The sequence below is a fragment of the Mycteria americana genome, chromosome 11, assembly GCF_035582795.1.
Source record: "Mycteria americana isolate JAX WOST 10 ecotype Jacksonville Zoo and Gardens chromosome 11, USCA_MyAme_1.0, whole genome shotgun sequence".
In the NCBI taxonomy this organism is placed as follows: Eukaryota; Metazoa; Chordata; class Aves; order Ciconiiformes; family Ciconiidae; genus Mycteria; species Mycteria americana.
The window spans coordinates 10,054,470-10,069,360 of record NC_134375.1 but is presented as its reverse complement, the minus strand read 5'-3'; the positions used below and the strand labels follow the sequence as shown (position 1 = coordinate 10,069,360).

At 57.3% G+C, this 14,891-nt stretch overlaps 3 protein-coding genes across 3 annotated transcripts in view; 2 read left to right on the top strand and 1 right to left on the bottom strand.

Moving 5' to 3' along the window:
* RHO (rhodopsin) lies at positions 1-2,969 on the top strand. The gene is made up of 5 exons (XM_075513772.1): positions 1-361; positions 1,293-1,461; positions 1,580-1,745; positions 1,988-2,227; positions 2,649-2,969. Exons 1-5 carry the CDS (start codon positions 1-3, stop codon positions 2,766-2,768), a joined length of 1,056 nt encoding a protein of 351 aa, XP_075369887.1. The 3' UTR covers positions 2,769-2,969.
* A 3,132-nt stretch (positions 2,970-6,101) lies between these two features.
* On the top strand, positions 6,102-7,390 carry H1-8 (H1.8 linker histone). The gene is made up of 5 exons (XM_075514569.1): positions 6,102-6,117; positions 6,316-6,599; positions 6,686-6,818; positions 6,914-6,972; positions 7,028-7,390. Exons 1-5 carry the CDS (start codon positions 6,102-6,104, stop codon positions 7,388-7,390), a joined length of 855 nt encoding a protein of 284 aa, XP_075370684.1.
* A 3,139-nt stretch (positions 7,391-10,529) lies between these two features.
* Positions 10,530-14,891, bottom strand: part of PLXND1 (plexin D1) — an 85,972-nt gene continuing 81,610 nt past the window's right edge. The window contains exons 34-36 of the mRNA XM_075513923.1: positions 13,869-14,009; positions 12,805-12,879; positions 10,530-12,123 (exon numbers count right to left, since the gene is read on the bottom strand). Of these exons, the coding sequence (XP_075370038.1) occupies positions 12,007-12,123; positions 12,805-12,879; positions 13,869-14,009 (333 nt within the window). The 3' untranslated portion in view covers positions 10,530-12,006. The remainder of the gene's footprint in view (positions 12,124-12,804; positions 12,880-13,868; positions 14,010-14,891) is intronic.

Genomic DNA, 14,891 nt, shown 5'->3' with positions numbered 1-14,891 from the left:
ATGAACGGGACAGAAGGCCAAGACTTCTACGTGCCCATGTCCAACAAGACTGGGGTGGTGCGGAGCCCCTTCGAGTACCCTCAGTACTACCTGGCTGAGCCCTGGAAGTTCTCGGCTCTGGCTGCCTACATGTTCATGCTGATCCTGCTCGGCTTCCCCATCAACTTCCTCACGCTGTACGTCACCATCCAGCACAAGAAGCTCCGGACGCCTCTAAACTACATCCTTCTGAACCTGGCGGTCGCCGACCTCTTCATGGTCTTTGGAGGCTTCACGACCACCATGTACACTTCGATGAACGGCTACTTTGTCTTTGGAGTAACAGGGTGCTACATTGAAGGCTTCTTTGCCACGCTGGGCGGTAAGTTTTCCAAATATTCAAAAATCTTCTGCCAGGAATTGCCCCGGATTTTAGGAGGGGGAGGGAGGATGGCCAGATGATCTTGGAAAAACACGATATCTGGAAGGTCCTTGGTCTGCTGCTGATGTGGGCCAAGGCAGTTGCAGTGTTGCAGGGTGGAAGGTGAAGAAAGTGACAAATGACACTTCTTCTTTTTTTTTTTACCTTATTTTGGTAGCCACCTGCTCAGTATCCTGAGAACAACAGTGCAGCAATGAAAAGCAACCAGTAGCAGATTTTTGCAGTTGTTGGATTTGCACATCTTTTTGGCTTGCTTTCTGACTTGAGAGATGACAAATTTGTTCTTTCTGTTTCGTGGGGCTGAGTCTGTCATTCGCTCTGATGCAGTGCACAGTGGCGCAGGCTAGCAAAGCTAGCTCTCCTCCCTGCGCCAGCCAGGCTTTGACCGAAACAGATGTTAAATGAAAATTGTGTGTCTAAAAACGCCCTCCTCCGTTCAGCTCAGCCTTCAGCCACAGACAACTGTTTTACTGGTTTGGTCCTTGTGGCACCAGTTTCCTGGGAAGCTGTGGGTAGCGAGGGGAAATCCTGGGATGATGGGCAGTCGCTGCATCTCAGAGTGGGACCGTAGGCTTGCAGGTGCTGTCCGGGATGAGTGGTAGGATCCAGCCACAGATCTCAAACCACAGCAGCAAAGTGGTTACTGTGGGTCAGCAGCGCAGTGAGGAGGTGTCTTCTCGTGCCTTTCTACTGCATCTGCACTTGGCCTTTGTTCATTTCTCTTTCCAAACCCTCAGTGGAGATTTATCTGCTGCCACGGGTCTTCCTCGGGAACAACCATCCGAGGAGGCCTCGTGCCGCCATCAGCGTGGTTTTCTCCTCCTGTTGCTCAAAGTCCCTGTGTCCCCGTCCCTCTCTCTCCCTGGTGCAGGTGAAATTGCTCTCTGGTCGCTGGTTGTCCTGGCTATTGAAAGATACGTAGTGGTCTGCAAGCCCATGAGCAACTTCCGCTTTGGGGAGAACCATGCCATCATGGGCGTTGCCTTCTCCTGGATCATGGCCTTGGCGTGTGCAGCCCCCCCGCTGTTTGGCTGGTCCAGGTAGGGAGGGTGATGAGCCCGGCACCTGGGGCCATGGGAGCCTGGCTGGCGGCGGCTCGGCTGTGGCTTCCAGCTGGTCTCCTCTGCCGGGCGCTGACCTGCCTGCCTCACCTTGCAGGTACATCCCCGAGGGCATGCAGTGCTCGTGCGGGATTGACTATTACACTCTGAAGCCAGAGATTAACAACGAATCTTTCGTCATCTACATGTTTGTGGTTCACTTCATGATCCCCCTGACGGTCATTTTCTTCTGCTATGGAAACCTGGTTTGCACTGTCAAGGAGGTGGGTACCTGCCAGTGGCGGTGGGCCGGGGGGCTACCTCTGTCCCCAGTGCTGGGAAGGGGCCCACGCCAGGCTCCAGACTGGTGACAGAAAGGGTCCTTGGGGGCCAGGCTGGCCCTGCACGAAGCGGGAAATAGCAAACTCCAGATGTGTAGCTCAACTACCCCAAGCCCTGACCCCATGTCCCATGCCGGTGCAGCCCTCCCCAGCTCCATCACGTTTCCATTCCCTTCTGCCCGCAGGCTGCCGCCCAGCAGCAGGAGTCTGCCACCACCCAGAAGGCAGAGAAAGAAGTGACTCGCATGGTCATCATCATGGTCATCGCCTTCCTGATCTGCTGGGTCCCTTACGCCAGCGTTGCTTTCTACATCTTCACCAACCAGGGGTCAGACTTTGGGCCCATATTCATGACCATCCCGGCTTTCTTTGCCAAGAGCTCCTCCATCTACAACCCCGTGATTTACATCGTAATGAACAAACAGGTAAGTGGCAGGATGCCAGGCCATCTCCTTGTTTGTGTTTTTTCCCTTTATAACAGCTTGCAGAGTTATGGCACGTCGAGGTACCAGTGGGCCGGGAGGGGAGTTTGTTGCCAGGTGATCTTGTTCCGGCATGCAGGAGGGCGACTGTGCAGCTCATCCTTGGCATTGCATAAATCTCATAAATGCAAGCCCATCCCATCTGAAATGACCCAGGCGCTGGGTTGGTGGAGGAGCTGGGGCCGCGTCCGCGCCGGCCCCGAGCAGCGGGCAGGGCTGGCAGCAGGCAGCGGGGAAGGAGCATGGTGCCTCGCGCGCCGCGGTGGTGGGGGCTTCCAAGCAGCTCTGCGGGGCTCGGAGGCAGCCCCGCAGCCGGAGCCGCCTGATGTCCACCTGCCTCACCCCGGGCTTCCCTCTCTTCCAGTTCCGTAACTGCATGATCACGACTCTCTGCTGCGGCAAGAACCCGCTGGGCGATGAGGACACGTCTGCTGGCAAGACAGAGACCTCCTCTGTCTCCACCAGCCAGGTCTCTCCCGCGTAGGCCCCGCCGGAGCGGCCGATCCTCGGGGCGTGCGTCGCCGCCCCGGGAGCACGAACCTAGCCCCGCCATTGCCACCGCCCGTCCCCGCTTCACCACGGCCACAGCCCCGCGGGGCGGGCTCCTCTCTCCTGGCACTAGGAACCCTGGGAACAAGGCTGTAAATGTGTACACACGTTTTGTAATTAAAATGCAAAGGCTTAGCTCCTCCACTGGCGTAAATCCGTGCTTTTCTGTTGACTTGCTGAGAGCTCGCGCCCCCCTGCTCCAAGCGCAGACCCCTGGGCCTGACGCCCCCGCCACGCCCGCACGCCCTGCGCTGCCGTGCGCGAGCCCCAGGCCGCGGCAGAGCCACCCTCGCCTCCCTCGCCCCACCGCGACGGCCCGGCAGGGGCTGGGGCGCATCCCTGCCTCTGCCGCCACTGGGGCCAGCGCTGGGGCAACCTCCCGGCTCAGCTGCCGGAGACGGAGCCCAGCCGCTGCCACCCAGCCGCTGCCACCCAGCCGCTCGGCCCCGCCGCGCTCCGGCTGTCTGGGGGCAAGTCTGGCTGCTGCGAGGTGCCCCCAGCCCTGCCAGGTGCTCCCAGCTCCAGCCCTGCCCCACCTCCAGCATGTCAGCAGCCCTGGGAGGCACCGTGACCCCTCCGGGGGGGACGGGACGGGGCACCGCTGCACGTGGCCTCTCCGTGCCGCAGAGGTGACGGCTGTGGATCCTGCCCGGCAAGCAGGCGGCACGGAGGGGACCTGGCGGCATGGCATGCACGCCCATGTGCGGCCGCAGTTGGATGGGCTTGGGGAGGGCTCGGTGCTTGCTCCTGCAGGCACCCGGAGCAGCAACATGCACACGGTGTTTGCACCCTCAGCAGCAGCCCCGCTTGTTGCCCCCCCAGCAGGAAGCACCCCCTCCCCATAGTACCACCGTTCATCCTTAGGCATCTTCGGGCTCGCTGCGGCCCGGGGCCGTGCCCCGAGACACGCTCCTCCTGGTCCTCCTGCGCACCTCCCCGTTTCAGCTGCGATCAGTTTGGCATCAGCCCAAGTAGGAGGTTTTGGCCAGTGCTTGTGCTTTTGAGGATTGATCGGTGCATTGCTAAGCTTCCCTCCGTGCTGTAGCAGGCAAGACATGGGAGCATATGGCTCAGAGATGTCGACATATGTTTTAAGCACTACAAGATGGCATATTGCAATTGTAGCAATGTTCTTCATTTTTATTTTTAGCTCAGTTACACAAATAAGATGTTTTTCTCGCTGTTCAGTGTTATCAACATTTGAAACTATTTTTGTACATTATTATCCTCTCTGATTTCTAATCCTATGCAGCTTTGCAAGATCTAATAGGGAACGTATAGAACCCATGCAAGTTAAACCTTTAATAAAGAGCAATTTGCAAGTACAATTCTCTCATTATTTTTTTTTATCGATACTTCTGCATATTCAGTGAAATCTAAAGATTAGAGGTTTATGAATAATTCAGTGTTTAGGCTGATGTCTGATTCATGTACTTCAAATCTGGGAGCCGGTTTTGGAGGGAAGAGGAGGAAGGATTTGGTGTTTATTTGCTGTCCGTGAGGCTGTGCTCCATAGGAGCCGTGTGATGCTTGGCACTGCAGCTTTCCCACCCATGCCGGACCGGCCCCGGCACATGCTGGTGATGTCCCGGCCCCAAGCCCACAGGTGTCACCCCACGCCATGCCCAGCCCTATGGCTGCTGCTGGCGGTGGTGGGGGCAAGCGAGGGTTTGGGACCCCCCTGCCAGCCCAGGCGGGTGCCAGAGGCATCATGGAGCTGCCAGAGAGGTGATGGCCTGATCCAGGAGGAGGAGATGGTTGGAAGAGATGCACCCATCCCTGCTGTGGTGCCAGCCCCTGCAGCCCTCCAGTGTCCCCACTGGCCCCTTCCTGGGGAATTCGGAAATGGACTGGAAATGGAGCAGGGAATGGGCTGGTGGTGCTGGTCCAGGGGGAGCCGGGCATGCAGGGCCCGGGCATCGGGTGCCTCTCCCAGCTCCTTGCTCCAGACCTGGCTCTGCTGGCACCTCAGTCCCCTGCCAGGATCCAGCCCCTGGGCTCAGCAGGTGGGTGCAGACCTTGAGGAAGGTCTTTCTGGGCAGCGCTCTGCACGTACATTGGCGTGGTAACACGTCTGCTGAGTTGGGCCATCAACCAGCCCTGCCGTCACGTAATCCCGGCCCTTCCTCAGGCTCGCAGCTCCCCCGCGGCCTTGACAGACGATGCGTACGAAAGCCCTGTGACTCTTGCGTAAAGAGGAAGGGACTGACGCGGCGCTGTGGAGAAACGCAGCGGTCCCCGAGGTGGGGACATCCGTGCTGTTCCTGCACCAAGGAGCAGTTGGTGAATTACTCAGGCTCACCTCGTGAGCACAGGCAGAACAGAAAGTAGCACGCATATCCTACCCCACTGAACAGCACGGAAAGTGTCCATAGCATCACAGGAGGGCCTATTTTTAACACGGCTGTGACACAGAAGTGTCCTGAGCACCTCAGGGACCCTGGATGGCCGAGGGCTCAGCTCACACCTGGCCCATGGGACGCTGCTGTCCTTGGCGCTGGGTGGTTGCTGCACCAGGAGCAAGCATGAAGGGGACACAGAGGGGACATGGAGGGGCTGCCCACATGTGGGGCTGGGAGTGCTCTCCCCCAAGCACAGTGGGATTCGGCGGGCAGGGGCGAGTGGGGGTCCTGCTCGTGCGCACACGCCTGGGGCTAGGGTGGGAGAGTCGCTCCTCCTGTCTTTTCTGGCCAGCAAAGCAGCTCTCCATTTTCCTCCTCTCATTTGTGGGATCACCCCCCCCCCCCATTATCAGGCTCCCCTGGCAGTGCAGCCCCCCGCTTCCCAGCGGGGCCGTCCTGGGCAAAGGGAGCCAGCACGTCACACCAGCACACCGGGAACGGGTCCTGTGCGGGCCCCACGCCGTGGGCTGGCTCCCCGTCCGCCCCACAGCGAGTGCCGCCAGCGAGCTGCAATCCCAGCACCCCACCACCCACCAAGCAGCGGGTAGGTGCCTTTCCCCTGCGTGTTCAGGGCCATCACCCCACGACCCCCCCGCCTCTCGCCCCTCTCCAAACCCTCTGCTCGGATGTGCCCCTTCTCCCTCCAGCCCCTCGCAAAGCTTTGGCAAAGGGCACTCGGCTTCCCAGCCACCTGCTCCCACTGGGGCAGCAACCAGAGCCATTAGCAGCTGCTGAGCAGCCCCTGCAGTTAGGGTGCTCATCAGATAAATTAGCTGCAAGTGGAGGGAGCCTGTGAGCAAGGGCAGTGGTGCGGTGAGCGGAGCTGGGGCTGTCTGGGCTTGGGGCTGGTGTGCTCGTGTGCTGCTATGGAGCCTCAGCCAGGTAAGGGGTTTGCTGAGCGCTGCGGGGTCCTGGCAGAGCTGTGGGGCTGGGGCTCTGGTGGCCACGATCCCCGTGAGGCTGCAGGGATGAGCAGGGTTGTGGCTACTTGGTTTCTGGGGGGCTTTGCAGCCCTCAGGGGCATGAGTGCCTTGGGGCTGGGCCCAGGTCCCAAGAGGTGCCTCTTGCCTCTCCCAGCAGCTGAAGCTGCTGGCACAGCCCAGCTCCCGGGTCTGCTGGCCCGGGGCCGATGGCCCCCGCACCCCCCCACCCTGCACATGGTCATTGAGGCGCTGCAGGCCCAGGACAAGAGGAAGGGTGCCTCCGTCACTGCCATCAAGCAATTCATCCTGGCCAAGTACCCCACCGTGGACCCCATCCGCCTCAAGTACCTGCTGAAGCAGGCACTGAGCAAGGGTCTGAGTCGTGGGGACCTGGTGCGGCCCCACAACTCCTCTGCCGTGGGGGCCACTGGCCGCTTCAAGGTGAGCAGGGGCTGCCGGACCTGGAGCAGCGGGGCTGGGGGCTGAGGTGCTGCCTGGCCTCGCTTCTACCCCTCTCTTGCCTCCAGTTAGCCCCTGAGAAGCTGCGGCACAAGCAGCCACCGGACCAGGCAGATCCTGATGGAGGACAGGCCCCGAAGCCAGGACGGAAAGGGACCACCAAGCCCCCCCGGGCCCCTGCGGCGGGTGTGCGGCAGCGAGGTAAGGGGCTGGTGGTGCCATGAGCCACCGTGGGGCTGCCCCGGCCCCGTGGAGAGGCCCCTGCTTGGGCTCATCCACTGCCCCTTCTCCCACAGGTGCTGTGGAGGAGAAGCCGACAGCAGCGAAGCAGAAACCGAGGGCGAAGCTCACAGACGTGAGTAGGGCCCAGCGGTGAGGCTGGGTGGCTCGTGGCATGGCGGCAGCCTGAGGTGCTCTCTCCTCTCCAGGCCCGGCCGCCAGCAGCAGTGAAGCCCAGGAGCAATGGAGCGAAGACCCTGCAGGCTGCCAGCCGCCCCCGGGCCCCCGGCAAAGGACCCCCTGTGGCTTTGGCTGCTGAGGGTGCAGGAGGGGGTGATGGCGACAGCCCGACGGGTGCTGGGGCAAAGGGGCCCCGAAAGGCCCCAGTGGGAAAGAGCAAGGGGAAGGTGCCCAAGGGGGAACAGCAGGATGCCCCCAAAGCGAAGGGAGGGCAAGGCAAGGCGAGGAAGCCCCGAGCAGCCCCGGGAGCCGGCCAAGGAGAGGCTGGGCTGCGGAAGGCAGCCCCCACCCCAGCAGGCAGGAAGGCCGTGTAGGGGGTCCCAGGCAGCCCCGCTCCCTGTGGGAGCCCAGCCCTGCTTCCAGCTGGGCCTGGGCCCTTGGGGTCTGGGTCGCTTTTAGTCCCCAGGACAGGTTTTAATTTTCTGTTCACCTCCTGCTAATAAAGCTGCTTCACTCCACTCATGAAATGGTGTGAGTGCTGCCCTGTTCGTGGGTCTCTGCCCCTCCACTCTCCTCTCCCAGCCTCGTCCTGTGTGGCATGGCAGTGAGCTGGTGCGGGGTGCCCCATCTGTCCCCATGTGTCCCCAGCTGCTGGCCGCAGTGGCACACCTGGGGGCTGGCTCTGGGGGCTGTGTGTGTGCAGGCTGGCAGTGAGCCCCAGTGCTGGGTGATGGCCCAGGCAGGGGGCCCTGGGACCCATGGGACACAGCATGGTGGTACCCCTGGGCACTGCAAAGCTTAGGCTTGGCCTGTCCTGCCGGTGTGGGGCCGTGGTGCCCACAGCCTCAGTGTGGGGTAGGTGTCCGGCCCTCTGCCCTCCTGGCTGCCCTTGTGCTAATGCCTGGCTGAGCTGGGATTACAGGAGTGCCAGGGCAGCAGGTCCGGGTGCATGCTATGGGCAAGGGTCCCCAGCACCGGGGGGAGCTGCCTGTGCTCTAACGATGGTAAGAGGAAGATAGAAGTGTTTTAGGGCTTAAAAAAGAGTTTGGGGTGTTTGCTGTAGACTGCAGCATTGCTTGTGCTCTTGTTATCTATCAGTGGCACAGTGACCACCTCTAAAACGTGTCTTGCTAGCTCCTGTGGGTCAACATATGAACACTTTCATTTAGTAGCTTCAAATGCCTGAATTTCTCTTGCTTTGCACAGAACAGAGCCCTTCTGAAGGTCAGCCTGATAATGCAAAGGGTTACAGTCCTCCTGGGCAGGAAAAAATAAGTGGAAGTAAAACTCTCTTCCTAAAGAGGATTTTGCTAATCTTCAGCTGGCCTTGCCAATGCCCTCCAAGGCTCCTGGCCTTAGCAAACTAACTTCCCTTTAAACTTCAGCCTTGGCCATGTTGATCCATCTTTAATGAAGCCAAAACTTGTCCCCCCAGGGACAGGGTGGGGGATGCTGCAGTAATAACTGAGCAGAGCTCATCTGGCCTGTGGTGATGGTTAACCTCACAAAGCACTGGTCGCTAGCACGGAAATGTCCCGTAACAGAACCGGGCAGGAGCTGCGTCCTCTCTCACCAGGCACCCAGTGTGAAACACAAGGCTCTTCTGCTTTGAGAGAGGCCAAACCATTTAATGGCTCGATTTAGCTTTACTAAGAATCAACTTTCTAGTGGGAAAAGAAAATCCCTCTGGTGCCTGGAAAGAGCAGCTTTTACTGGGGGAGGTGGAAGAGAGAGGATTTAGCAATGCCATGGTTATTAAGACCTATGGGCTGCGGCTGGTGTCATGACACTGAAGCCAGAAGCCTTGGGGGCTGGTGGCAGCTGTGGGGCAGAGCAGGCGCTGGGCTCCCCAGGGCTGGGAGAAGACACTGTCTTGTGGGCTGATGGCACTCGGCAGAGGTAAGGGTGCCTGGCCCTGGGCGCTGCTCTGGTGTTACTGGTCTTCACGTGTGCAGCACAGAGTGCGGTCAGTTCAGGTGCGTGGTTGTGTCCTCACAGGGATCTTTCCCTTCCCACGCCAGCTCCTGGTCTCGGGTAGGGGGAGCGGTGCGTGGCCACAGTGTGCTCTGCAGGAAACCAGGGCTCTGCAGCCCAGAGGGGTAAAAACCCGACTTGTATGGAAATAAGGTGGCTGTCAGCTGAGTTGCCAACCCCAAGCACAGTATGTCTCGTACATGCAAAGCTCGCTGCGCTCACCCTGTGCTTCTGTGCTGGGTGAGCGTGGTGGTCAGCAGGCTGGAGGGGATGTGGGAGGAGAGGCACCCCGTCCTTGGGCAAGGGACAGCAGCCTGACCTTGCTGGTGGCAATGGGCGTCTTCCACAATGTCGTGTGTCCTCTGTGTGCACACAGGCAGGAACTTGACTACACAGCTTTCAGCACCTTGTTTTATTACAAAGATAGGCTTTTCCAAGAGTCTGCCACTTCCACTACACAGCAGGTAAGGGCACTACACCCACAACACGTGCCAAAGTTTAAAAACATGTTACAAAGGGCTTGGGGGTTCAAGGCAACACTACAAACCCTTAAGCTTCTGCTCCGTTAAAGTTGTTCCTTTAAAATGGTTGTAGCAACTATTTTTTTTTTTTTGCTTTGGAAAAAATTAAATAATAAAGCAATAGGCCCCAATACATGGCCCAGTGACAACACCTGGAGGCAAACTATACTATCGGCTCACTGCTATCCTTTCCTTGTAACAACATGGGGCTATCGCTCCATGGCTCTTTCCCCACCTCTAGCCAAGCTCAACGTTCTCTGCTACCTTGGTCCTTTTCACCCTCGCCTTCCCTGTGCTGGGCCTGCCTATATCTCTGGCAGCTATTCACAGTTTCTAAAGGAAAAAAAAAATTCAAGATTTATTTGTGAAATCACTTTCAAAATAAAATGTAGCCCAGCTACATTCTTAGAGTTTCTATTCTGAAGCCACATCCTCAGCAAAGACATTGAAACCTCCACAGTGTATGTACTTCTGTAGTTCTCTTTTTTAAAAAAAAAAACAACACAACTCTGTTCTTCCCCTTTCCCTCCCCTCCCTCCCCCCCCCCCCCCCCCCCCCCTTTAACATACTGGATAAAGTCTATCATTTGTTTTAAAATAGATATCTATATACACATACACAATTCTGATGTTCCAATTTCTGACAAATGTGGCATTACTGGAAATGATGGGATGGAGGCCACCTGTCCATGGCAGTGAGTCACCCAGGAGGAGTTTTGGTGGACCAAAGTCATCTAATACCAGGTTGCATCCTTGCCAGCTGGATGAGTAATGGAGGCTCACCTTAGACCCTGCCTGGAGTGAGGTAGTACTTTTTTCTTTTTTTTTTTTTTTTTCTTTTCCTATTTGGCAGTTTGAAAATGCGGTGGCTATGGCTGGGTTTAGCTTTCATGGGCAGGTTGCTTTTGTCTGCATGTAAATGCTGGCTTCAAGCATGTGGCGTTAGCTGCGGTCCAGCCTCTACAGAGGGGCCTGTGTGATGCTGGAGAAGACCGGAGTGGTCACTGCTCCCCTGGCTGCAGAAAGGAGAATGGGCCACCAAGCTGGGATGGGGGGTTTGCCCCAGCTCGGATGCTGTGGGATGTCAGTGAAGTTTCTAGGTCTGCGCAGTAAGACCCTGCTCACTGACCCCAGTGTAAGGAGGTGTAGGACACGTTCTGCCTTTCGTTGCAGCTTGGGGTGCTGGAGCTGCTCCGCTGACCCGCGTGAGAGCATTGTGCTGCCAGGGGGATGGGGTCCAGTCCCTTTGCCTTTATGGGCCAAAAAAAAGACTGGATACGCAGCAAAACTGCACTCTCTTGGTTGCTCTCAGGCGACAACCATTGTGGGCTGGGTCCGAAGCAAGCAGAACAAGCTGCTTTAGGAAGACACCTCTAGCACTGACCGTGTTTTCGGTGATGATTGCGGGGAGATGCTGGAGCACGTGGGGCAGAGAGAGGGAAGATGCTACCTGGTGTTTTGCCCTGCACGTGGCTCAAACCCGCTCCGTCAGAGGACTGTCAGCAGGAGCTAACCCCTGTTGGCATGAGCGGCGTTATCGGGGCTGAGCTGGGGCAGTGCCAAAGGTGTATGTGCAGCCAGCACGGCAGGGAGACCGGAGTGCAAGGCAGAAGTCCTTCCCCTCATCACTACATCTGGTGTCTGCTTCCAGGCAGAAGCCGTGCCTGTGAGCAGCTGGCCGAAGGGTGGGTCGTTAGGGGTATTTGCCTACCCACTGCAACTCCAGCTCCCTCTGCACGCAGATCTGGGAACCTGGGGAAGGGGGAGCAGCCCTTCCCACACGAACATGTAACATGCTCCCTCTGGCTCCGTAACAGCTGTCTCTGCTAGGGGATAAAGTGCTTTCACCATGCCTTAACTACTTGGGAAGCAACTGCTTTGTCTCAGCCCCGAGTTCCCTGTGTCGCCCAAGTCTCAGATGGAGGAGTGGTTATGTTTACACATACAGTACAAAAATTAAAAGGCACAAAAATACACAGAATGCAGCAGATAGTGAACAGTTGATAGAGTCCCTGGTGTTGGAAAAACAAAGATGTCAGAGGGATGGTGTGGAAGGGAGCTCAGGCATTGCTCTGATGGCCTTTGCCGTCTCCGCTCGTTACTCCCTGAGGCTACCCTTCTGCTTTGTGTCTATTGTTACAGCTTCTGCAGCCCCGTCTCTCGTCCTGAGGAACCACAAACAGGGATGCAGGGAGCCACTGACCGCTTGGGCGCTGATCAGAGGGAAGTGGTGAACTGAGCTTGCCACAAGTGTCACGTCTCCATTTCTGGCTGGCAGCAAATAAATTATGGGTGCCACAGTGCAGACCAGAGGGTTTTTGAGCTGCTCGGAAAGGTGTCTTGTGGCTTCTTGTTAGGTGAAGGAGCCCTTCAGCCGCGGGCCAGGCCCACCCTGGTGGAGGCGATCCACAGTGGATCCACGGCGTATCCGTGGCTGAAGGCAGGTTCCCTACGGCACTGCGCTGCAGAGAAGGTCACTTCAGGGCTGCAGTCAGCCTAGGCTTCGCTGCAGCACTCGTAGATGTTATCCTCCATGAGCGCAATCACTTGCTCAAACTTGTGCTGGAGCTGGGTGCGCTTCGTCGTGGGATTGGCATCCAGGGCGGCCACGATCTGCAGGAGATGCGGGCAGGTGGGTGGCTGAGGCAGCGCAGGCAGCCGTGCCCACCTGCCAGCCCAGCTCCCCCCCGCCAGCCCTGTTGAGCCCAAATCCCAGCTGGACCTGTGATGGGGAGAGCCCACCCTGCCCCACAGCCCCTGTGCTCACACACCCCAGCACCCGCTGGCTGCTCCAGGGCACAGCCGAGTCCCTGGGCTGGGAGTGGGAGAGGAGGGGGATGCAACCGAAAGCTGTTGTAATAATAAAGCTCTGGCACAGAGCTAACCCACAGCGTCAGGGTGCAGGGGGTCAGGAGCCAGCCAGGGCCGGTGCCTCAGCCGGAGGTGGCGGGTGGCAAGTTATTTTGGGTGTGGACTGTATCAGTGTGCTCTGCCCTCCTGAAAGCATCTGTGGGTCTACACATTGGGCAGCCCTGCTTCAGTCCAGCCCAGCCAAATGCTATTAAATCAGCCAGAAATAGCTGGCCTTCTCTTCCAAGAAGTCGTCAGCCAAGGGATAGGAGAGCAGGTGCATCTGTGTGTGCATATATTACATATGTGCGTGGGATTATGCAAAAAAAGATAATCCCTTTTCTGTGGAACTGGATGCAGGTGTCTGACCGTTTGGTTACAACATACCGCTTGTTATTCCCTTCACAGGTATGCTGGGGCCTGAGTGCAGCTGAACCCGCTTACCTGGGAGCGGTATCTCTTGGCGTATTTGTATATCTCAGCCATGGCAACGTTGGTGTTGAATTCGTTCCGGTATTTCTTTATAAAAGACAGAACAAAGAGGGGAGGAATATTAACATAATGCAGCAAGCAAGTTCGAGCCCAATCACCAGGCATTAACTAGATTAAAAGAAGGTTTTGCCTGGGTATTTTTGTTACTGTTGCATTGATGCAGCCAGACTTTTGACTTACTCCTTTAAGGAAGGTGCATTTGCTTACATCAGAAAAGGTCTCAGTCTTTTCAAAGCCAGCCTTAAATGCCCACGCTTGATAGCACTGTTTACCCCCCCCCCCCCCCCCCCCCCCCCCCCCCCCCCCCCGTGCTCAAAGCCATTTCAAAGGATGGGGCAGCACAAGAGCTGGGCCAAGGAACGCTGATGGAAAAAACCCGCTCGGTGGCTGAAGCTAAAACGCCGTGGGGAGATGGTATTGATTTTGAGGAAGCTGTGGTGCATCGCTGGCAGGACTCAGATCCGGAGTGTGGCTGCCAGCTCCCGTAGCTGGTACCAGGGCCGGCATCCCGCACCCGGGCCGGCTGCCAGGGCCAGCTGCCAGCAGGCTGCCTGGGACTTGGGGCCGGCCCTGGCAGTTGGTGCCCAGGGGCCAGCTGGCCGGGGGGCTGCGGGACTGCGCGGATCCTTTTCCAAACTTCCTGGCTCTTTGGCACTGAATTTTGCTTTCAACTCCCAGTGGTGCCAAAGCTAGTTAGGTTCAAGCTAACTCGTGGGTGTTTACTGCAGCTCCGGCAGTAATTGAAGATGCTTGGAATTAGGTCAGATGAAGTTTGTGCGTGGAAGTTTGAGGCAAAATATCCTTTCTTGTTTGCTCCTTCCAGCATCTAAGCAGTAGCTGATTGCAGCCTATCTGTGTTCCCTGCCGCTCCCAGACTCCTGCTGTCAGCCAGAGCAGAGCAGGCTTGGTGGTCCTCACTCTGGCAGGGCACCGAGCCGGCAGACCCGACCCCATCCCTGGCACAGGGGCACGTGCCAGCCGAGCCCCCCCACCCGCCGCAGCCCCGCGTGCCTTACCCGTGACTCCTCCGCGAGGTGGGCGTTCATTTCCTGCTCGCTGAGCGGGGGCATGTCGTGGATTTGCTTGTAGTATCGCTGCACTATCTTCCTATACTCGGGGATCTCCTTGGCGTACAGTAGTTTATTGGTCGGAGAGTCCTAGGGCGAGATACCGAAATCAGACACTGTATTGTTCCTGGCTGAAAACTTTTTATTCTGTTTGTCTGACCAAAGTGCTAGCCATCAGACAGCGACTTCAGCTACAGCTGGGTTCAGGAAGCAGCTATGTCTTTGGTCCTGGCTTTACACAGATGGGAGTGTGGTGGGACGGCACGGAGGCACAAACCAGCTAATGACAGAGGCGCTTGCTCAAACACATCAAGGTGCTGCCGACAGGTACCACCCGCCTGCGGAGCCACAGCACCATCCCTCTGCCCTTCTTCCTAGCATGAGCTAAGCGTTTGTTAGCTACAATGCCAGTGAAGGTGGTCTATGTGAATGTGTTTTAATTATTTGCAGCAAGGGCAGGCTAAAAAGCAAGCACAGGGTCAGGCGAGGTGGCTTGCTGCCAGGTGATGCTCTGCAGATGAGTGTAGCACAACTGTGCTAGATAAAACACTTGTGCTCTGTGGCTCTGCGTGTGGAAATTGGTAACAAGGGAAGGGTTTCCGCATGCATTTACTCGTGTCTCTTGAGCAGCCAGCTTGATTTAAACTGAAGAACAAAGCTCTCTTACAAGCTGAACTTTGTCAGTTGAAATGTTGCTCTTGGATTTTTCATGTAGCTTTGATTTATTTTGCATTGCCTAACCCAGCCTGCCCGGCCTATATTGAGTGCATATAAAGTAATTAACAGAAAATACTGAGTTCTCTTGATTAATGTCAGCTTGGACAAAGCAGTCTTAACCTCCCAGCCACACGATCGGGTTGTACCAGTGAAGGCATAACCCCGCCTGCACTCCTTGCAAACACAAGCATGAATGATTTTAACCTCAAGGCAATCCTGCCCCGCTGATATCATTACCCTGGGAATGAACTTGGC